Source organism: Myxocyprinus asiaticus, chromosome 24 (assembly GCF_019703515.2).
Source record: "Myxocyprinus asiaticus isolate MX2 ecotype Aquarium Trade chromosome 24, UBuf_Myxa_2, whole genome shotgun sequence".
Taxonomy (NCBI): Eukaryota; Metazoa; Chordata; class Actinopteri; order Cypriniformes; family Catostomidae; genus Myxocyprinus; species Myxocyprinus asiaticus.
The window spans coordinates 16,187,728-16,211,049 of NC_059367.1; the positions used below are offsets into that span (position 1 = coordinate 16,187,728).

The window sequence follows — 23,322 nt, forward strand, 5'->3', positions numbered from 1 at the left end:
CCCACGATATCCTACCACACCTACAAAAACCTATATCTGTACCTCCAGTTGCATAGAAGCTTTTCTTTCAATTCCACGAATAAAGACGATATATGAAGCCTCTATAATAATTACATAAAGTGTAAAACAGCCTTTAAGTCGGCTGAGCTCAATATTATCACTTGAAGCGACAAACTGGTGCGCTAATAAGCGTGACGCTTTACGTCACATCCGACAGGCGAATGGGCCAGTCAACTGTGTTACGTAAAAACGCGACGCGATGGGGACCTTTGGTTCACGCTGTCGCTCATAAAATATGGCGTCGTAGGAAGTATTGTTGTTGTCCTAAAGAAAGTGGCAACATACGGACATGCGAAGGACCACGCACGTGGTGGACAAATCATACGAGTTAGAAGGCGAATAAGGTGACCGTGGTAATGAACAGCGATGTTGAGATCTACCGGGTTCTTCCGTGGCATTGACTGCCCGTTTTATTGTGATAAAGGGAAAGCCGGTAGAGATGAGTGCAGCAGACCCTACTGTCACTTCAGGCACAGCAAACAAAGACGAGCCTCCTCTGGGAAATACGATATCAGAAAGACTAAAGCGCTTTCGGCGAGTCCAAACGGTGAATCCAACATTTCTTTGATGACATGTTTTCTTTCTGTTCAAACGGGTCTTTGGGTTCTTCAATGCATAAAAGCTTTCTACTGGTTAAACAAAGAAACACAACACTCCGTATTATTTGTGGATGTGTCTTGGCAGGTGTTATCTAGTCCAACGTGTAATATTGTTGATGATGACGAGCATTTTTATGGTCCTTTAGAAATGCTGCAGTGTTCGCACTGTACAGTTTACCTTAAATGTACACCTGGCAAAAGCTCAGTAAACAATTACATTTGCAGAAAGCTCTGGAGATTGGCTGCTAATACAACTTTAATTTAGCTTTGCAAAAAATTTTATGTTATTTTTTGTCAGCTCATGAATTGGATATTTTTGTATGAAATGAGATCTGAAATGAAAAGGAAAAATACACATTTAATATATCAATATAAATTATATACTGTTTATACATCCATAGTTGATGCACATACACTGGCGGCCAAAAGTTTGGAACAATGTACAGATTTAGCTGTTTCGGAAGGAAATTGGTACTTTAATTCACCAAAGTGGCATTCAACTGATCACAAAGTATAGTCAGGACATTACTGATGTAAAAAACAGCACCATCACTATTTGAAAAAAGTCATTTTTGATCAAATCTAGACAGGCCCCATTTCCAACACCTTATCCTTGAGTAATCATGCTAAATTGCTAATTTGGTACTAGAAAATCACTTGCCATTTTATCAAACACAGTTGAAAGCTATTTGGTTTGTTAAATGAAGCTTAACATTGTTTTTGTGTTTGTTTTTGAGTTGCCACAATATGCAATAGACTGGCATGTCTTAAGGTCAATATTAGGTCAAAAATGGCAAAAAAGAAACAGCTTTCTCTAGAAACTCATCAGTCAGTCATTGTTTTGGGGAATGAAGGCTATAAAATGCTTGAAATTGCCCAAAAACTGAAGATTTGATACAAAGGTGTACACTACAGTCTTCAAAGACAAAGTACAACTGGCTCTAACAAGGACAGAAAGAGATGTGGAAGGTCAGATGTACAACTAAACAAGAGGATAAGTACATCAGTCTCTAGTTTGAGAAATAGATGCCTCCCATGTCCTCAGCTGACAGCTTCATTGAATTGTACCCGCTCAACACCAGTTTCATGTACAACAGTAAAGAGAAGACTCAGGGGTGCAGGCCTTATGGGAAGAATTGCAAAGAAAAACTTTTGAAACAGAAAAACAAAAAGAAAAGTTTAGAGTGGGCAAAGAAACACAGACATTGGACAACAGATAATTGGAAAAGAGTGTTATGGATCTTAACCCCATTGAGCTTTTGTAGGATCAGCTAGACTGTAAGGTGCGTGAGAAGTGCCCAATAAGACAGCCACATCTATGGCAAGTGCTACAGAAAGCGTGGGGTGAAATGTCATCTGAGTATCTGGACAAACTGACAGCTAGAATGCCAAGGATCTGCAAAGCTGTCATTGCTGCAAATGGAGGATTTTTTGATGAGAACACTTTGAAGTATTTTAAGAAGTTCTGAACATTTTTTTCAAATTGTAATAGTAATTTTTTCACGTTATTAATGTCCTGACTATACAATTGTGATCAGTTGAATGCCACTTTGGTGAATAAATGTACCAATTTATTTCCATAAGAGCAAAATCTGTACATTATTCCAAACTTTTGGCTGCCAGTGTGTGTGTGTGTGTGTGTGTGTGTGTGTGTGTGTGTGTGTGTGTGTGTGTATATATATATATATATATATATATATATATATATATATATATATATATATATATATATATATTAGGATGGATTATTGTGATTCTTTAGTGTATTTATTCTGTGTATCTAATTTAAATCTATTTTGCACTTTTGTTGACAGAAAAAGGTTATGATCCATTCAGTCCGGAGGTTGTAAGATCAGGAGAGCATTATAATGTGGAGCCATCATCAAGCCTGTCGGCGGGTCAGGATGTGGACCTGGGCACCATTGAGCTGGAACTGGTCAATAGGGCCATTGAAGCTGTTCGCAGCGAAATGGAGAGGGACAAGAAGAAACTCTCTCAGATTGGAGACCAGGAATATGAGCCCACCACTAGTTCTGTTAAGAGACATAGACCCACTGCTGCATCGTCCCATCAGGGCTACGATCCTGGAAGCTATCAAATGGGACAAGCAACTGAATACAACCCTACCCCACGCTCCAATAAATACACTTTAGACTCTGAGAACTGCAGTAGTAATGCAAACGCGCTGGAGTACGTGCCGACTACTGTCTCCAAAGCAAAAGTTAAAAAGGTGTTACCCCCACCACCTACTGTCAGCACCAGTTCTGTCAAGTGTAAATACACGCTGGATAATTCCAAACCCTCCACGGATATGGAGTACGACCCACTCTCAAACTACTCCGCTAAGCTGACTGTTAAAGAACGGAGGACTTTGTGTTCAGAAGGAGAGAGGAGAAAGAGATTTCACCACGCAGAAAGGGAAAAACAATCGCAGGATGAGGAGTATGTTCCAACGGTAAAGAAACCAAGGTCATTGCCGCCAAAGGCCGACGTCCCAAAATACACCGCTAGTTTTTCTGAATCTGATGAGGAAAGTTCCGGGACAGAGTATCGTCCGACGTCCATAAGCCGACTGCGGCTCAAGGGGATCCAAACAGTCTTGAAACAAGAAAGAGAGTCAGTTGATGCAAATGCTGGTACATTGAGACAACAAAGGAAGCAGGACTCTAGAACAGAGGATGTCATTTCACTGAGTGAATCGGAAGATTTTGAGTCCCAGGAGCTGGACAGGACAAGTAAAAAGGTAGTTAAAAAAAAGACTGAAAAGACTGAAAAAAGTGTCCAGTTGAAAAGTAACAAATCCGAAAAACTGAAAAAAGAGGAGAAAGACTCAAGTAAAAAAAGTAACAGTCACAAAGAAAGACAAGGAAGTTCTAGTGGGGAAAAGACATCAAAGAATTCAGGTAAAGACAATATGAAAAAAGACAAGATCCAAGGTAAGAATGTAGAAGTAAGCAGTAAATCTAAAGAAAAGTATTCGGAAAAGGTGCGGAAACAAAGTACTGAGGCAAAAAACAGTGTTGACAAGAACAAGTCAGGGAAGGTGAAAAGCGACCAGAGCAAAAAGGAAAAAGATAAAAGTAGCGATTCCAAGAAGCCTAGAACAGACAAGCCCATGAAAACGGTCAAGGAATTGTCCAAATCCAAAGACAACAAGAACGGAAAACTTGAGACCAGTGGAAAGGAGAAGGAGAAAAAGAAGAGCAGTCATGGCAGCAATAGCAGTAGCAATAAAGAGAAAAGTAAAAAAAACAGCTCAGCCTCCAATCAAAAAGAGGCAAGAGAGACCAAACAGAGGAATCTAAGCCACGTGGATTTGTTTGGTGCCGAGAGTGCTGAAGAGGAAGATGAGGAAGACGAGAGGATAGTGAGGAAGTCGGCTTCTGCTTTTAAACGGGGAAGTGTTATGAATAATAAGAGGAAAACCTCAGAAGTTACATCTTCATCATCAGAGGATGATTATGAGGCTGATGATGGTGGTGGAGATGATGATGTAGGAGTGGACTACTCCAGCCTGCAGGCTGAGATGGAGTATGATTCTGACCCGATGGAGGAGTGTCTGCGGATATTTAATGAATCCAAAGAGGTGAAGATGGAAGATAAAGGGAGACAAGCCAAGCAGGTACCTCAGCCAGGGATTGCTTATTGCTTTATGAAATTTAGACATCAGACTGTTCACAACTCAACAAGGTTTGTTTCTGGTCAGTCCAGTATTTAAGATTTGTAGAAACATATTTGTTTATTTAATGTTAATTTTCTTTACGAAAAAAACCCCTAAGTAAGCCTACAAATAATTTATTATGTAAAAAAAAAAAAAAAAAAAAAAAAACTATACAGCTATATTGTAAACTCATGACAGCTGTCAATTTACAAAAACACACTTCTGCTGGAAAATTATGGCGTACAAATATTAATGTATGTTCTTGCGCCTCAAAATGTCATTATGGGCTTTTAAGGACGTTATGCAAAGTTTTTTACTAGTAGTGGAATTTTTATAAATATATTATTGTGGTGCACCTGACAGTTTCAGTATCACTTTCATGTGTGCATTTTAGCCTTCACAGGAGCAGGAGGAGGAGGGGGAAGACACAGAAAGCACTTTATCTTCTCTCTTTCCTGGCCAGAAGAAGAGGGTGTCACATTTTCAAGCTCAAGGAAAAGTGAGTGTTGGAATGTTGATGGACCTGTTCTTTAATAATGTTCGATAATGTTAATACATTTGTTTTTTCATCATTTTGTAATATATGATAATTTTTCACCCTGTCTCTGCCCTCTGTCTGAGACGCTCGGTTTTGGCCTAAGCACCTCCTTTAAACTTCAATGTAAATGCCCACTGTTTACAGCCATATTAGACAACACAATGTAAGAGAATGAACAATCTCCACAACATTATAAAACACATTTTCAAAGTTTACACAATGCACATCCAACACATTGCATCCGAATATATTAAACTGTTCGCTCATGCACAGCAGCACCATAAACTAAGCAGTCACGATATTTGAAATAATTATGAATGAAATTGTTTATTCACAGTTTTGTGATAGGGTCCAATAGTGTTTTTAACTGCCCCATCCTTCAATAACTGTTCCTTCGCAAAGCTTGAATCCTATTATGGCTGGTGCACAAGCAATCCAAGCTGATATACCCCCCCAAAAAACACACACATACATTGTCCAAAACATATACAGTGTCATCCTGCACTGAGGTGCACATTGCCTAAAACGCATCAATACGGTCAAAGACGTCCATCTAGTGCATGTTTGCGTACACCAACAATTAAAAATTGTGCAGATGGGTCCAAGGACGCATCCAGGATGCGTTTGTGTTTAAAACCTCAAGACGCAGCTCAGCTGAATAAAACAGAATGAGGTCTTCTTTTCAGAGTTGTAACTTGAAATCGTGTCTAAAGCGGCACGAGATATGTGACAACAAAGACATCTGTCTAACGCATGCTTGTATACAAAAAATAATTCAAAATAGTCCAGATGGGTCCCTTTTGGTGTTCAAGAATAGTTAGGCCACACTAGGCCTGTTTGTCCTGCTCTCTCTCTCTGTTTACGAACTGAGCGCAAGTGGGCAGGGCCAAGAGTAAGATGATTTAAAGTAGGAGTTGATGTTGTTGCTGTAGAGGCGGTCATGAATTACTGAGCCTCCTAGTGATGTAGGAAAGACACGGAAGTAGTGAACGAGGTGTTTTTGCAGCTTGGTTTCAATAAATGCTTTTATTGGTATTATGTTTTGAGTTCTGAAATTTACAGTATGTTTTTATAGTAGAATGACCTCTTATATGTTAAAATATCAAGGAAAATTTAATTCCTCATGACGACCCCTTTATCCTTATTTGTTGTGCAACAAATGTTTGGTCGTAAGTCATTTCTATGAGTTTTTAAATAAGATCAAAATGCAAAGTGTCTGAAATTAGGACAAGTGGATAAAGTTTATAACATTTGTAGAGCAGTATGTAGCGTACTTCCAATAAATCTTTGTCAAATTGTATTGTATTCAATCAGATTGCATTTTCTGTTTTTCCATCTATTTTTCAATAATGATCATCTTCATTCAGTCGGAGACATCACTGAATGCTGTACCGATGCCACATCGGAGGGTGACTGCGCAGGAGATCTGTTTCCAGCGTATGCAGAAGGCCCAGCAGCAGGCGGCACAGCTGGCTGCTGCAGTAAAGACTGCGTCTGCTTCCACCAAACCAGTTCTTGGGCTCTCTGGAGCAAAACAGAGGGTGGCACACCGGCCAAATACCTCCCTGCCCTCTTCAAAGCCTGGTATGAGTGGTCCCCATTATATCTTATTTTACTAGGATTTAGGTATCATGAGTTAAAAAGCAGATTTGTTATGTTCTGAAATACATAATGGCTCCCAGTAGTTCTGATAGTAGCAGATTGTAGCACTTAATCTTGTAAGTGGTTTATGTTTATATTGAGACTATGCTCTTTTATTTTCAGGCCTAGCTAATTCCAGCAAACAGGTGTTGTCACCCACCACATCGGCGACAGATCAGATTCCTGTGAAAGCTCATACATCAGCTGGCATCCTTTCAAAGACCGTATCCACTACAGTGCAGAAGAGAGTGGCTCACACCCCTACACTCAAGGCAAAGCCTCCATGTATTAATATAAACATCATCAAATGGGCTGCCTTATTTTTTTGCCCTAAATTAACTTGTTATCCCTTTTTTGCCCATCCCTTTCTTCCTACAGAGCCCTACTATGAATCGTCCTGTCATTCCCGCTGAATTTGGGGCAAAGGTTCCCACTAATGTTCGCCAGCGTTATCTCAACATCTTCATAGACGAGTGTCTGAAGTTCTGTCCCTCTGAACAAGAAGCTTTTCAGACGGTACATCATCCAACACTTTCTTACCAGTCAATTTTAAAGGGATAGTTCACCCAAAAATGAAAAATCTCTCATCATTTACTCACCCTCATGCCATCCCAGATATGTATGATTTTCTTTCTTCTGCAGAACACAAAGATTTTTAGAAGAATATCTTAGCTCTGTTAGTCCTTACAATGCAAGTGAATGGCGACCAGACATTTAAAGTTCAGAAAATCACATAAAGACCTCATAAAAGTAGTCCATACGAATCCAGTGGTTAAATCCATATCTTCAGATGCGATATGATAGGTGTGGGTGAGAAACAGATCAGTATTTAAGTCCTTTTTTTACTATAAATCTCCCCTTTTTGTTTTCTTTCACATTTTGAAAGTGAAAGTGGAGATTTATGGTAAAAATGACTTAAATTTTGATCTGTTTCTCACCCTCTCCTATCATATCAATTCTGAATATATGGATTAAACCAATGGTGTCATATGGATTACTTTTATACTTTATTACTTTTTTTTTGGCGCTTCAAAAGTCTGATCACAATTCACTTGCATTGTAAGGGCCAACAGAGCTGAGATATTCTTCTAAAAATCTTTGTTTGTGTTCTGCAGAATAATCAAAGTCATTCACATCCCAGGGCGTGCTGAGTGACTCCAGCCAGGTCTCCTATGCAACCAAATTGGCCCTGTTGCTAGGGAGGGTAGAGTCACATGAGGTAACCTCCTCGTGGTCGCCATAATGTGGTTCGCTCTCATTGGGATGCGTGGTGAGTTGTGTGTGGATGGCGTGAAGCCTCCACACGCGCTATGTCTCTGTGGTAACACGCTTATCAACATGATAAGATGCGCGGGTTGACAGTCTCGGACGCAGAGGCAACTGCGATTCGTCCTCTGCCACCCAGATTGAGGCGAGTCACTACGCCACCACGAGGACTTAGAGCGCATTGGGAATTGGGCATTCCAAATTGGGGAGAAAAAAAAAATCATTCACATCTGGGATGGCATGAAGGTGAGTCAATTCAAAATCATTTTTAGGTGAACTATTCCTTTAATAGTGAGCTCTTTGTGTTTTTATATAGCTGCTGTATAAGCAAATTGCTCTACAGTTTGTGATTTGTTTTTTGTAATTGTATATTGTAAAAACATTATGTGACATTCAGAGAGAGGTTATCTAAGGTGTATATATCATTACTGAATGTGTGTTGGTTGGATTCATGTCTGTTTTGTGGTTGTGTCATTTGCTCTCAGGCTCTGGAGGAGGAGAAGGTGGTATATGACAGAAGCAGCAGTAAGAACATTTACCTGAATGTAGCTGTGAACACACTGAAGAAGCTCCGCAGCAAGACCACACCTGTATCTCCTGCCATCAGTGCGTCTAACTCAGACACACACACACAAATTAATCTTGCTTTTACACCACTGCTAGATCCTGACCAACTGCCATATGATTTATGTCTTCTTAAACCAAACGCACACTACACGACTTGCAGTCGGCACCCTACGACAGTCTTGTTTTCCGTTGTGCTGGTGCGCACACTACAGTACATGACTGGCCACAGACTGGATGTATCAACTACACAACCATTTGTCCCCGACTGAGGCCCTGTGTACACCTGGTATTAAGATACGTTTTTGTGTGAATCGATCACAAGTGTACAAGTGAGACATCTCCGTTACACCTGGTCATCTCTTTTGAACACTTAAGTTTGAATTTCGAGGGGAGAGTCCCATGAGTGATTTCATGAGGACATACATTATGTCTGTGTATTACGGTATGATAATGAATCACAAAAAAGTAAAGGAAGAGAACAAAAGCACTAAAAACCAGCACACAGATTCTCTAAATTTTACGCAAACATGAGGTTTATGGAGATATTTTAGTGCAGTAACTGAGCTTCTAATTTATGTGTGTCTCATATCTGTCCCTATTGTGCATTCACTTTTCAAACTGTTCAGATCTTATGCTTTTTCCCTTTAAATCCGCATGCAACCGGCTAAAAAACAGCTGTTACAGCTGTCTTAAGCATTGTCCTGTTTCAAAAAGATAGCTTAAAATTACGATAACGAAATTCATTCTCAAACTCGTGCAGTTTATTCGTGATAACTTCACTCAATGTGAAAGAACGGCTCTCGCCCATTTTTGCACTTATTTGCAAAGGGAAAAAAAAAACAGCTGAAAAGCATCTGTGACTTGTCAGGGCGTGTCGCAGGTGTGCACACACTACAAGACCGTTTGTCGTGAGATCTGAGACTTCTCGTTGCAGACCAGTCACCGACTCAAAACATCAAAGGAGATGAGCTTGAGTCATGTAGTGTGCATTTAACAAGGGGCTAAGTGCCTTTCTCAAGGGAATAACAGTGAATGAGATGGATTGTGATCTGGGTCTTTGTAGTTTAGAGGTAACTTTGAATAGCATTTAACTAGCAACTGTTTTGTTAACATCATGATCATTAGTATAATAATAATAATATGTTTTATTTATATAGCGCCTTTCCGCAAGCTCAAGGACACTTTACACTCCATATACATTTATCAGGACAAAGTACATTAATATACATTTCAACAGAAGTAACAATCTCAATTACAAAGGGGGAAAATAGAGAGATAATGCGCTGAGAAAAGATGTGTTTTAAGCTGAGATTTAAAGATAGAAATAGAAATGTTATGGAGGCTCTGAGGTAGAGAGTTCCACAGTTTAGGTGCAATTACACTGAAGGATCTCCCACCAAAAGTGGATAGATGAAATCTAAGGACAGACAACAATTTGGAATCAGAAGAATGAAGAGTGCATGCTGGTGTGTATGGATGCAGCAGATCACATATGTAGAGGTGCCAGATCATTGAGAGCTTTGTATGTCAGGAGAAGAATTTTGAACTTAATACGGCATGAGACAGGCAGCCAGTGAAGACTACACAAGATGGCAGTAATGTGTGCAGAACACTTGGTGTTAGTGAGAACTCTAGCTGCAGAGTTTTGGATGTATTGTAATCGGGCAATAGTTTTAGCTGGTAGGCCAGTAAAGAGATAGTTACAGTAGTCGAGACGTGATGATATGAAAGCATGAACTAGTGATTCTGCATCCTTCAAACTGAGAATGGGGCGAAGTCGTGCAATGTGATGTAGATGAAAGAAAGCAGTTTTAGTGATGGTTCTAATGTGGGCTTCAAAAGTAAGAGATGGATCGAAAGTGGTTCCCAGATACTTAATGGTTTTAGAGGGTTTGGTCAGATTTCCATTTAAGCATTTAAGATGGTATTGATCATGAAAGACTGCATATGATAATGTGTTCCTGGTGCCATTTGTTCCTTAGAGAGTCCAGCAGTATCTGTGAATAGAAAGGCTCAGTCCCATGAAGGAGTTCTTGGTGGTCGACTTGCTGCTACAACCAGCTTCACCATCAACCGCTCTGGCAAACAGCAAGATATGGACCTTAAAGGTACATTACTACCACTTTCAATTCATTTCATGTCTAGATGGACGTTTTCATGGTTGTACAGCCTGGTTTATATTGGTGGGGTGTTACTAAAGACTAAGGGGTATGTGTGTTTATGCGCTGTGCTGTGTTCCAGGTGCCATTCTTTACATGAAATTGAAGAGTTACCTTATGACGGAGGAACAGCTGGAGGAGCATGGCTACCCCAGACCTCATCCCGAGATCTCGGGTCATGCTGTAGTCCATAACCTCCCAGAAAAGAAGAATAATGACCGTAAGATTTGTTATGGTCTCACACCAGTATATTTTCACTGTCAATATGCAATACACCCTGCAACACACAGCCAAACCACTAGATGGCACTACGCTCCAAATATTATCACCTTATTGGTCAAGAACATAAGTTGCAGACAACATAATTCACACAAGTCATTTATTACCTTAAATATTTATGACTGAAGACTACATTCCTGTATTTCGTAGAACTGTTTTATTCATTTTTTGACTAATTGTCTTTTGTCTTTCTCAGCTTTTTCCAAAGTGTGTTGCAGATGTGGTGCTGAGTACAAGATAAACGCTAATGGCAGCTGTGTGCGTAAGGAGGAGTGCAGTCACCACTGGGGAAGATTACGCAGAAACAGAGGTGGGTATGTGTGCATGTGCAAACATGGGGAAAAAAGTCTGCCATGGCAGCTAAAATGCATATGCATACTTAAAAAATAAAAAAAATAAAATAAAATAAAAAAGTGACGTGCATGTGTGTGTCTTATTTAGTGCCGGGAGGTTGGGAAACACTTTATAACTGCTGTTCTGGTGCGGTTGGTTCTCCTGGATGTGAAGTGTCTAAAGTAAGTCTGATCTTCGGTCTGATCTTACAGATGTTTTGTGATCCAGTCACTCAGAACCTCAAGTTTCATCTGAGGTCTTTTTTAGTCTAATCAAGTTTCTGCAAATTTTCTTTTCTTAAATACTTTTCAGTCCAGCAAACCATTCCTTAAGATATCTTGTGGACATAAGTCTTTTGCTAGTTGGATGGATTCATTTCATAACCTACATGTAAATAAGGCAAAGCTTTTAATAAGGTGTTTGGAGTGTTGCATTGAAGACGAGCATATTAAGTAAGTTGTATGAGGTCTCTAAAGGATTAGAACACCTATTTTTTTTCTGTTCTGTTTTCTTTAGCAACACGTACAAGATGGGCGGAAAGAATCTTTAGATGGTTATGTGAAGACTTTTAGCAAACGGCTACCTGTAGATGGGAACGGAGGTGTATACGCCTTGGACTGTGAGATGGTAAGAAAACAGTTATTTAAAACACCCACGCACATTCACAGGTAAGGTGCACATTTTAATTATGCACATGCTCATGAAGGAAAGATGCAGTTGTATGTGAATAAATCATGTCTATAGTCTTAATATAAAGGCACAAACTACTTGATTACTATGTAATCAGTGTATTGAATCAATGTAAATGCTATAACCTCTTCATCTATTTTTTTGTTCTCAAAGTGCTACACAAAACAAGGGTTGGAGCTGACCAGGGTGACTGTCATTAATTCTGAGCTCAAGGTCGTGTATGATACGTTTGTCAAGCCGGCGAGCAAAGTAGTGGATTACAACACACGGTAGGTATTGCATTCAGAGCATGATTTCAAAGTCCTGTTCTCCAATTTCAATCAACATATAAAATTGATGCCTGCTTTGTGTGTGCGCCGTTGCTCAGGTTCTCGGGTGTGACGCAGGATGATCTGGAGAACACCACCATCACCCTGAGAGACGTGCAGGCAGTGCTACTGAGCATGTTCAATGCTGAATCCATTCTGATTGGACACAGTCTGGAGAGTGACCTGTTTGCCCTTAAGGTTCACACAAACACAATTTATACTGTTTCTATGAATATTTCTTAGGTGTGTAAATTCTAAGAGGGCTTTCTAACAAGACAGCATTGAACACTCCCATCATGAAGGCTGTTACAAACTGTTGGCAGAAAAAAATTGTGCTGCCATTTAATATACCTCATTTTGGCAATTTTTTTGGCATTTTGCGTTAGAAAAAGTAATTTTCCAATTATCCAGAGGATAAAGCATCTATCTTTTATTTGATAGTAGCTACTCTATCCAAAATAATCATACAAACATAAACTATACAACAAAAACTAGAGCTTTCAATATTAACACATGCGATTTAATTAAAAAAAAGTTTAACGTTTACATTTTTCTTAATTGCGATTAAGTCATTTACCTTTAGCATAAACCAACATAAACACTGGTTGGAAGGGCGAACTTTTGCGATGTGTCCGCCTGGAGTCATTACACTGATGCACACACAAAAACACACACAGCAGTGATTCAGTGTCAGTGATAAAGTGATGGTGAAAGGAGCTTTTAATGCTATTTGCTGTATAAAACAAGCCTAGATGGAACTTGTGACAGAAATCAAGTATTTTTCAGCCTTATTATAGCGCATTTTAATTACCACAGAAGCACGAAAACTGCACTGACGTGAATCATGAACACGGCTTCACGATCGCTGTAACAAAGCGGATAGCCACAGTCTGTCAGCTGATTAATATTGTGAAGGATGAGAGTTTAAATGAATATGTACCAGGTACGGCTCGGGACCCATCTTTATGATGGTAGCCCGTGTAAGGAACAGTGGCACGCTCCTTCCCTCCGTAGTGCTAGGGTCATCTCCTTGGGCAAGAGAGAACAACCCTCAAGCCCCCCCTTCTGGGGTTACAGCAAAAAGTTTTATCCATCACTCTTGTAAAGACCTGGAGTAAAATAGATCCTTATTATCCCATTTCTGTTATAAGAAATAAGGAAAAGGACGACTCGTTTGCCATGAGTTGCGACCCGTGTCGGTGGAGGAAGAGATCCTGGTCCCTGAGAAATGTGGTTTGCTGCTGCTTCCACTATTTCAACACGGTACTTTGGCTCCTACTTCACCTAGACGGGAGGTTGGAATGGCTCGATCCAATCAATCGGCTGGTCAAGACATGCCCTGTGAATACTCTGTGATAGCTGAACATCAAATATCTCTCAGATTCCCAGTAGGCATTGGCTAAGGGTCAGTCAAGTAAATTGAGCAACTTGTTGCTCATTTTGCTTGAGTATATCATCCCTGTATCCCTGATGCATAATCTGCTGGAGATCTGCGGCACTGTGCATCCCTTACTTTTGGGCTCCAAGGTGGGTGGGGAGCAGAGATGATGAAACTAAAAACCCAAAACATGGCTACAAAACACACCTCAAAAAAACGTTTCTTGGACCTGGATACCGTCAATACCTCAGAAAATAGACGTGCTCTTGTGCCGAGTAATAATGACTGGCCAAAATTCTTCATCATTGAAGCTGCTGCTCCAGATTCTCCAATCATCAAGCTTTCCCCTTTCGCTATACAAAAAGGTATTGCAGGAATAGCGGGAACAGTAAAGGAAGTGAAAAAACTACGATCTGGACAGATTCTTGTGGAATGCAGTAAAAAGGCAAATGTTGAAAATCTACTACATGTCAGCATGTTAGCTGGAGTTCAAATAAAGACATCTCCTCATCCAACTTTGAACTACAGTAAAGGAGTAATCCGAACTAGAGAGTTGGATGATGTGGATGACGAAGAAATAAAGCATGAGCTCAAGACCCAAGGAGTAATGAACGTCACAAGAATAACAGATATCACCTGGATGCATAAAGACAAACCCCAAACCATTAACCATAGTGATATTCCCCCAAAGATGAAGAACACAGGAACCCAGAGCGAAACTCTTCTAAATGACATTCACTCCAGTCAGAGCTCAATAACAGGAAACCAAAAGGCAAATAAAAACAACGGTAAAGCAAGTTCTTCACAATCAAAAGTATCCCAAGATGAAGCCTCAAAGACAAAACAAACAAAAGATGTGGAAATGAAAGAGAATGAATACCGTAGTAGAAGTCCATCCCCTAAATGCCGAACCAAGAAAACTGTCCCTACTCTCCCTAATAGGTAATGGAAAATTATATCGTCCAATGGAACTGTCGTGGTATCAGGGCAAATTTTATGGAGCTGCAGCGTCTAACAGCAATTATTAACCCTCTAGCCATATGTCTTCAAGAAACACAATTACCGCCAGACGGTACTCTCTCTTTTAAAAATTTTACAAGTTTTAACACTTTCGGTCCCAGTGATAAGTGGGCTTCTGGTGGTACAACCATTTTAAAAGGAAAAGATGTGATCCATAGTCATATAAATATGAATAGCAACCTACAGGCAACAGCAGTATGCCTGACTTTGCAGAAAATCATTACAGTCTCCAAACCTATTTACATTCCTCCAAATTTTAACTTGACACACATGGACCTAGATCACCTTATCGCTCAGCTCCCATCTCCTTTTATTCTCATGGGAAATTTTAATTGTCATAACACTTTGTGGGGCAGTAATCACTGTAACACAAAAGGAAAGAAGATTGAAGATTTTATAGATAACCACACCTTATGTCTTTTAAATAATGGATTGAATACCAATTTACATCCAGGACATGGAACGTACTCTGCAATCGACCTAACAATTTGTCAGCCTGAATTATTTTTAGACCTCTCATGGAAAGTTTGGCATGACCTCTGTGGAAGTGATCATTTCCCAATCATTGTAACCACCATAGGCAGAGAGGAAGAAACAAATGTACAAAGATGGAAAATTAAAAAAGCAAATTGGTATCAGTTTCAAACCCCCTGTCATGAGAAACTGACACGGTTTCCAGAAGACAGCCCAGATGCTATGCAAAATTTCACTGAAACGCTCGTATGTATAGCTAATGATACAGTCCCAAGAACATCTTTAAACATAAAACATAGACGACTTCCATGGTTTGATGATACATGTAAGGAAGCTATAAAAGAGAGGAAAAAAACTGAAAGACTGTTCTTCAGACATCCATCAACTGAAAATCTTATCAAACTCAAGATGAGTAGAGCACGAGCAAGACGAATTATAAATGAAGTAAAAAAGGAAAGCTGGAGAAGATTCGTTTCCAACATGACAAGTACGCCATCATACAAAATATGGAACCTGATACGGAAAATGAAGGAAAAAACAACGGTCCTCAAATACAACATATCAAACAGCACAGCACACTCTTGACTTCAAAACAAGAAATTGCAAACATTCTAGCAAAAACTTTTGAATTGAGAACTGTCTTCCTGCTTTTCAAACTTTTCTTGCTCAACAAGAAAAAGAAAAGATAAACTTCGGCTCCAGTAACACAGAGACATACAACCAACCTTTTTCTATGGAAGAACTACAGCGAGCCATTAAAAAGTCCCACGACACTGTTGGACCAGATAAAATCCACTATCAATTTTTAAAGAATCTACCCCACCTTTCCCTGAAAATGCTCCTTAGAATTTTTAACTCCATCTGGATATCGGGAAAAATCCCATCTGCCTGGCATGAAGCAGAAATAATACCTATTCCAAAGCCAGGAAAAGACCATAACGACCCCATAAACTACTGCCCTATAGCTTTAACCAGTTGTTTATGCAAAACAATGGAGAGGATGGTCAATGATCGCCTGGTCTGGATACTGGAATCTAAACACCACATAAGTAACGCCCAATGTGGTTTCAGGAAAGATTGAAGCACTACAGATCACCTTATTTGTCTTGAAAGCTATATTCATGACACCTTTACCAGAAAAGAACACATTGTAGCTGTCTTCTTTGATTTGGAGAAAGCCTATGACATGACATGGAAACATGGAATTTTAAAGGATTTGTACCAAATGAATTTTAGAGGTCGACTGCCAATCTTCTTTGAAAGTTTTTTATCGAACAGACTTTTTAGAGTTAAAATAGCAAACACCTTGACTAACCAATGCAAGGACTTGGAGTACCCCAAGGAAGTATCCTATCAGTAACCCTCTTCAGTATTAAAATAAATAGCATTGCAAAAGTCATTGGCTCTGATGTGCTCTGTAGTTTATATGTAGATGATATCTGCATTTGCTACAAGAGCAAGTACATGAATACTATCGAACGAAAAATCCATTTGAAGATAAACAAAATGCACTCCTGGTCAACACAGAACGGTTTCAAGTTCTCAGAAACGAAAACCATCTGTATGCATTTCTGTCAGCTTCGTTCGTTACACAATGAACCAGAGCTGTTTATGGATGGAGTCCCCATTAAAATTGTTAAAGAGTATCACTTTTGACAACAAACTGTCTTTTATTCCTCACATTAAATCACTAAAAAAGAAATATTTTATAGCTATGAATGTTTTAAAGGTTTTATCCAAACCAAATGAGGAGCAGACAGCTCAACTCTCATGAACTTGTACAGAACCATGGTACGCTCAAAACTGGACTATGGAAGTATCATTTATGGATCAGCTAGGAAGTCATACATACAACTTCTGGACACTGTACACCACCAAGGTATACGACTAGCTTTGGGAGCCTACAGAACATCACCAATCCAAAGTCTCTATGCGGAAGCCAATGAACCTTCCTTGGAAATCAGACGCCTAAAGTTGGCCTTACAATATGCAACCAAACTTAAAACAAATAAAGAAAACTCAGCCTATTCAGCAGTTTTCCCACTTCAGCATTCAAAAATATATGAAAAAAAAAAAAAAAAAAGTTTCATTTGTCCATTTGGCCTGCGTATAAAAACCCATCTGGAGAATCTGAAAGTGGATCTAAACAGTGTAGAACAGATACATTTCTGCAAAATTCCCCCATGGGATCTCAAAAAGCCTAAAATCCATCTGGATTTAACAAGGAACCAAAAATCCAAAATGCATCCGAATGATTTCCATCAACAATTTCTGGACATAAGAGCAGTATACCCACAACATATCCCAATATACACAGATGGATCTAAATCTGGAAATAAAGTGGCAGCAGCTTTTGCAACAAACCAACTATATCAGGGTATCCGCATCCCTGACCAAAGTTCAGTTTTCACTGCAGAGGCAAACGCTCTACTACTGGCACTGAAGTTTATTGAGACTGCTCCACAACATTTTTTTATTTTTTTTATAATAACTGATTCAAAATCATGTCTTGAAGCATTGGAAGCTACTATAAGATTTTAATCAAACTGTCATCTCTTGAATCAAAGAGTTTTAATATTATTTTCTGCTGGGTACATGGACACTCAGGAATCTCCGGTAATGAACAAGCAGACAGAGCTGCCAGAGAAGCACTATCTACTGAACCAGGAAAATGCCCTATACCTTCCACAGATCTGAAACCAACTCTGAATGTATATATCAAAAACAAATAGCAGTCGGAGTGGGATCAATGTTTAAACAACAAATTATGAGAAATAAATCTTGTTGGAACAAGATATGTGTTCCTTTTTAATAATTGCTGGGATCAAGTCATTTATACACGATGCCGGATAGGACATACAAGACTCACACACCAATTTTTACTATCAGGAGAAAATTCACCAAAGTGCTCATCTTGTCAGAACCCACTATCCATTAAACATATTTTACTGGACTGTCATACCTCTACACATCTGAGGAACCTGTATTATTCAGTTGATTCTTTTCAAAAGGTTTTTAATCAAGTGAATCCAAATTTAGTTTTAAGGTTTTTAGGGAAAATGAATCTTAAACACCTCATTTAACTTATTTAACTATTTTAAATAACTAAACCTGGTTCCCGCCATGAATATAGCCATAGAAGCTGGCATGGTGTAAAAAATGAAAGAAACAAACAAACAAATAAAAGAATATGTAACCTATGTGGGGACTAGTAAACTTTTACTTGGACTTTGGAGAAACGTTTAATGTTACTTGAATTTGTGCTATTTTAGTACATTTTTATCTTTATTCTGTGGAAGGCTTTGTTTGCAAAGTGTTAATAAAGCATTGTATTGTTAAATATAGTGCGTTTTCTTTCCTAAGATGGAAATAAATGCATTTTGACGGGAAAATAAGTATATATTATGTCAAATTCCAGCACTTTCAAAATCTGTGATTAATTGCGATTAACTACGAAACATTATGCGATTAATCGCGATTTAAGAATTGTAATTGACTGACAGCACTTATAAAACCATAAACCAAACAAAAATAAGTAGATGCAAATTACACAATGCTATTTTTGGTTTTACAAAACAAAAAAGTAAGGGGCAGTGTGAGTAATATAATCAATCCATACATTCCAGTATTATTTAAATTTTGTGTCTGTAGTTTCAAAGAAAAAAATATTTTATCTCTTACAAAAAAAAATCTGGAAATCATGAATATCAAAATATATCATGATTAATCTTTCCATGGTTCAATTTGGGTTAGGATGCTGCCTTTTAGATGGTAGCTACCTTTGTAGGCATTAGACAGCAAGGCAGCTCACTATGGTTTGGAACAAAATCATTGTTTTTTTTTGTCTTTTAATGAATGTTTGCTAATAATGATGCTGTCTGCTCTTGCTCTTTGTCCTGATCTTGTCTCCATATGTTCTCTGTTTACTAGCTTATTCACAGCATGGTCGTGGACACGGCTATTGTGTTTCCTCATCGCCTGGGTCTGCCTTACAAACGGGCCCTACGAAACCTTATGGCCGAATACCTCAAACAAATCATACAGGACAACGGTGAGGATGTTACTCTGTGTTTTTCTTAATATCAGCTGTTTCTACAGCCACAAAATGTGACTGTACTGAGATGCGTTTCTTGGTGGATTCAAAGGAATATTTCCCCCAAAAATGAACATTCCGTCATCATTTACTTGCCCTCGTGATCATGAACAAATTATTCAGACCTATTTTGTGAACCAAATCAACCAATTTATTGAAATGAATGGTTATTTAGGATCTAAATAAAGCTTGCTTTGAACCAGGGTCAGAAATTAAGCAGGGCTCAGGGCAAAAATGCCACTTAAGGTGACAAAAATGCCCCTGAAATTCACAATATAGTGGGAAAAAATGCCCCCATAATACATAGACCTAATTATACATATTACTTTATACTGTAAAGTATGAGTTGATGTTGATTGAAGCTAAGTCTTTTAGCAAGTCAGTCCACTAAATAGTCATATTTGGTATGCTCCCTGGCAGCTATTTTTCTATGTAAACAAGCAGCATACAAGTGCAGCTCTTATCTACTTGAATGAGGAAAGACTAAAATCTCAAACTGTTGGTCAAGATTACAGTCAAAGAACATTTTTCACACTGATACACTGGTATCATAAATTGTGCTTCTTTACCTCAGATTATGCAAAAAAAACAACATTTTCCCGGCTTGCATAGCTAATGCGCATGTGCGTTCTCGAGTTGATTGACAGGCGATGTCTGTATCTAAAAGGTGATTGGCTCTTTTACCTGTAAGGCGGAACTTCCTTTCTACCATTGACCATTGACCATTGGGCATTCCGATTTCTCCCATTCATTTTAATAGAAGTGGCCGTCTCTGCTAAATGTCTCTGATTGAAGTTTATGGGTAAGAGGTAATACATTCTCAATCTAGTTATTCATATTGAGAATTTTTGTCAAATTTAAGTATTTGACATAAAAGGATGACACAAAAAAATAGTCCGGGAAAAACAAATGCCCTATTTAGGTCCAGCGGGCAAATATGGAAAAGTTAAATTCTGACCTTGCACTGGACTGTACACTGGTGGCCAAAAGTTTGGAATAATGTACAGATTTTACACTTATGGAAAGAAATTGGTACTTTTATTCACCAAAGTGGCATTCATCTGATCACAATGTATAGTCAGGACATTAAATGGAAAAATTACTGTTACAGTTTGAAACAAAAATGTCAGAACTTCTTAAACTACTTCAAAGAGTTCTCATCAAAAAATCCTCCACGTGCAGCAATGACAGTTTTGCAGATCCTTGGCATTCTGGCTGTCAGTTTGTCCAGATACTCAGGCGACATTTCACCTCACACTTCCTGTAGCACTTGCCATAGATGTGGCTGTCTTGTCGGGCACTTCTCACACACCTTTCAGTCTAGCTGATCCCACAAAAGCTCAATGGGGTTAAGATCCATAACACTCTTTTCCAATTATCTGTTGTCCAATGTCTGTGTTTCTTTGCCCACTCTAACCTTTTCTTTTTGTTTTTCTGTTTCAAAAGTGGCTTTTTCTTTGCAATTTTTTCCATATGGCCTGCACCCCTGAGTCTTCTCTTTACTGTTGTACATGAAACTGGTGTTGAGCGGGTAGAATTCAATGAAGCTGTCAGCTGAGGATATGTGAGGCATCTATTTCTCAAACTAGAGACTCTGATGTACTTATCCTCTTGTTTAGTTGTGCATCTGACCTTCCACATCTCTTTCTGTCCTTGTTAGAGTCGGTTGTCCTTTGTCTTTGAAGACTGTAGTGTACACCTTTTGTATGAAATCTTCAGTTTTTTGGCAATTTCAAGCATTGTATAGCCTTCATTGCTCAAAACAATGATTGACTGATTAGTTTATAGAGAAAGCTGTTCCTTTTTTGCCATTTTTGACCTAATATTGACCTTAAGACATGCCAGTCTATAGTGATGGTGCTGTTTTTTACATCAGTAATGTCCTGACTATACTTTGTGATCAGTTGAATGCCACTAAAGTACCAATTTCCTTCCAAAACAGCAAAATCTGTACATTATTCCAAACTTTTGGCCACCAGTGTATGTGTGTTTCATGTCTAACTGTCCTTTACCTTACAGTGGGGGGGCATGACTCCAGTGAGGATGCACGGGCCTGCATGGAGCTCATGATCTGGAAGATCAAAGAGGATGCAAAGGTGAAGAGATGACCTTTGACCCCACTGGCTCTATGTCACCACCTGGAATGATTTTCGATGAACAGAGTGACGTAGAGGAAGAGTTTGTGAAGCCCTTCATAATGGGCTGTGCGTCACTTGGCTTGGATGAACTGCGTCAAAGTAAATGCTGCAGTTTGAATGAGAGAGAGAGAGAGAGAGAGAGAGAGAGAGAGAGAAAGAAAGAGAAGGATTGACACAAGGGGAGGAGACCTGTGGGGATAATGTGATTACAAAGCCTAGACCACCATGGCTCCTAGCAACCCGATCTGGTCTTCTATCAAAGCAATCTGTGGAACAAGCAATCCTAATTCCCACCATGCTTAAACAGACCTGGTTATGGCCATCATCGTGTCTTCAGTTTAGATTTAAAGGGATAGTTCACTCAAAAATGAAAATTCTGTTGTCCTTACATCCTCATATTGTTCCAAACTCGTATGACTTTCTTCTGTGGAACACATAATGAGAAATGTTGTGCTATTAAGCTTCAAAAAGTATGGATGCTAGGCAGAATGACAGCCTCCGTTACCATTCACTTTCATTATATGGAAAAAGGATGCAATGAAAGTGAATGGTGACTAAGACTAACATTCTGGCTAACATTTCCTTTTGTGTTCCACAGAACAAGTCATACGGATTTGGAAAAACATGAGGGGTGAGTAAATTATGACATTTTTGTTTTGGTTTTTGGGTTAACTATCCCTTTAACCCTTTGAAATGGAATTTGTCATTCATTGCAGGGTAATTGTCTTTTTGTTGAGTTAAAACAGTATTCTCTATTTTTGATAAATTTTGCCCCCAAGCTTGTCAGTATTTTGTTTTCAATGCTTTGTCTCCCCCCCCCCCCCCCAGTTTTGATGCTGTTTTAATGGTCAATTTTGGCGATGTGGCTCCAGGTATCCTTTTTGAAAGGTTTATGTGTTGCACTCTAAAGAAGTTTGTGCTTATGACATTTTTGATTTAGCTATAAATTAAATCCACAATTATACTTGAAACTATGTTTTTCAGCACTGGTGTGATGTCACTTCCTCTAGTAATAATGTATAGCAATCCACATACTCACAAATACTGTCTCTAGCTGCAAATATGTAAAAAATAGATTTTTCTGTGACATTTTCATGACACAATGCCACGTTAACCCAGACAGTATTATTATATCTACTATAATTAGTACTTGTATTTTGAGATAATTTGTTAACATGTTCAAATTTGTTATTGGTTGTTATCATAATTCATGAACCAACACGACAATTTGAAGACAATAAACAAATGTTTACTTTGAGTTTTTTAGTCACTGTAAGCTTAAATGCAGTACTAATTTTTTTTTTAAACGCAAAGTGCTGCCTGCAATGTTAAAAACATCACTTTCAGAAACTGCTACTGAAAACATGTTCACTTTTAAAAATGTGAATGTTAAAGGTAAAGATCAAGATGGTTGTACAGTGTTTTGTTAATGTTATGAAATGGGCTGACAATAATGCCATGAGCTGTAAATAGTCTGTATCAAAGCTGTTTTGTTTTCTATTAAAATCTATTAATAAAACTATCCCATTTTATAAAACGAAATAGTCTGTTTAAACCCACCTCAGCCTTCAATTGCATTAGATAATAAAATATCAAACCAAGTGGAGTCTGCAAACAAATGGCCTTGCCTAAGAACTAACTTCATTTTTTAGCCATTTTTACTTGAAACCAGCATGATCTGTAGGTGATTTTGAAATATGAAATCTGTCCCCTGAAGTTCACAAGTGTCCTAGCAGAGTCTCCAAAGTAGTTCAGCACACTAACTATAGACATGTTCAACAAATTTTGACAACCAGAAAGTGTCCAGATACTTTGGATTAAAGTATTTTTAACCTAATATGCTTATTTTTGTGAATTATTTTGCTTGAAAAGTGAGCTTGTACTATTTTTCTTTAAAATAAATGACATTTGGTTTGATATTTTGTCCTCTAATGCACTGACATTCATATATTTTTAAGTAGGGCTTATGTGTCCAGTTACTTTTTGGGGCCATTGTATTTATTTTTATGGACGATTAATGCACAGTCCATTTGAAGTCGTCAAAGGAAATTGAGTTAAAACCTCTAACAGTGTCAGCATGTGCCCTGTTTCACTGCCAAATGCACAGGTGAACACATC

The 23,322-nt window shown here is 38.6% G+C and overlaps 1 protein-coding gene across 1 annotated transcript; it reads left to right on the top strand.

Annotated features, from left to right (window-relative positions):
• Positions 1-277: 277 nt before the first annotated feature.
• LOC127415268 (RNA exonuclease 1 homolog) lies at positions 278-21,357 on the top strand. Its single transcript, XM_051653950.1, has 16 exons — positions 278-607; positions 2,474-4,281; positions 4,715-4,819; positions 6,226-6,442; positions 6,623-6,771; positions 6,878-7,015; positions 8,251-8,371; positions 10,315-10,440; positions 10,574-10,711; positions 10,967-11,080; positions 11,212-11,285; positions 11,620-11,730; positions 11,947-12,062; positions 12,161-12,299; positions 18,904-19,024; positions 21,086-21,357. Exons 1-16 carry the CDS (start codon positions 427-429, stop codon positions 21,172-21,174), a joined length of 3,747 nt encoding a protein of 1,248 aa, XP_051509910.1. The 5' UTR covers positions 278-426; the 3' UTR covers positions 21,175-21,357.
• The last annotated feature ends 1,965 nt before the right edge of the window (positions 21,358-23,322 follow it).

What these genes read in the sequence shown, in the direction of transcription:
- LOC127415268 (XM_051653950.1), top strand. Translation starts at nt 427, where the DNA reads ATGTTGAGATCTACCGGGTTCTTCCGTGGCATTGACTGCCCGTTTTAT. An exon ending in CCTGCCCTCTTCAAAGCCTG is followed by an intron (nt 6,443 to 6,622) that starts GTATGAGTGGTC and finishes TTTTATTTTCAG; the next exon opens with GCCTAGCTAATTCCAGCAAA. An exon ending in GTGACCTGTTTGCCCTTAAG is followed by an intron (nt 12,300 to 18,903) that starts GTTCACACAAAC and finishes TCTGTTTACTAG; the next exon opens with CTTATTCACAGCATGGTCGT.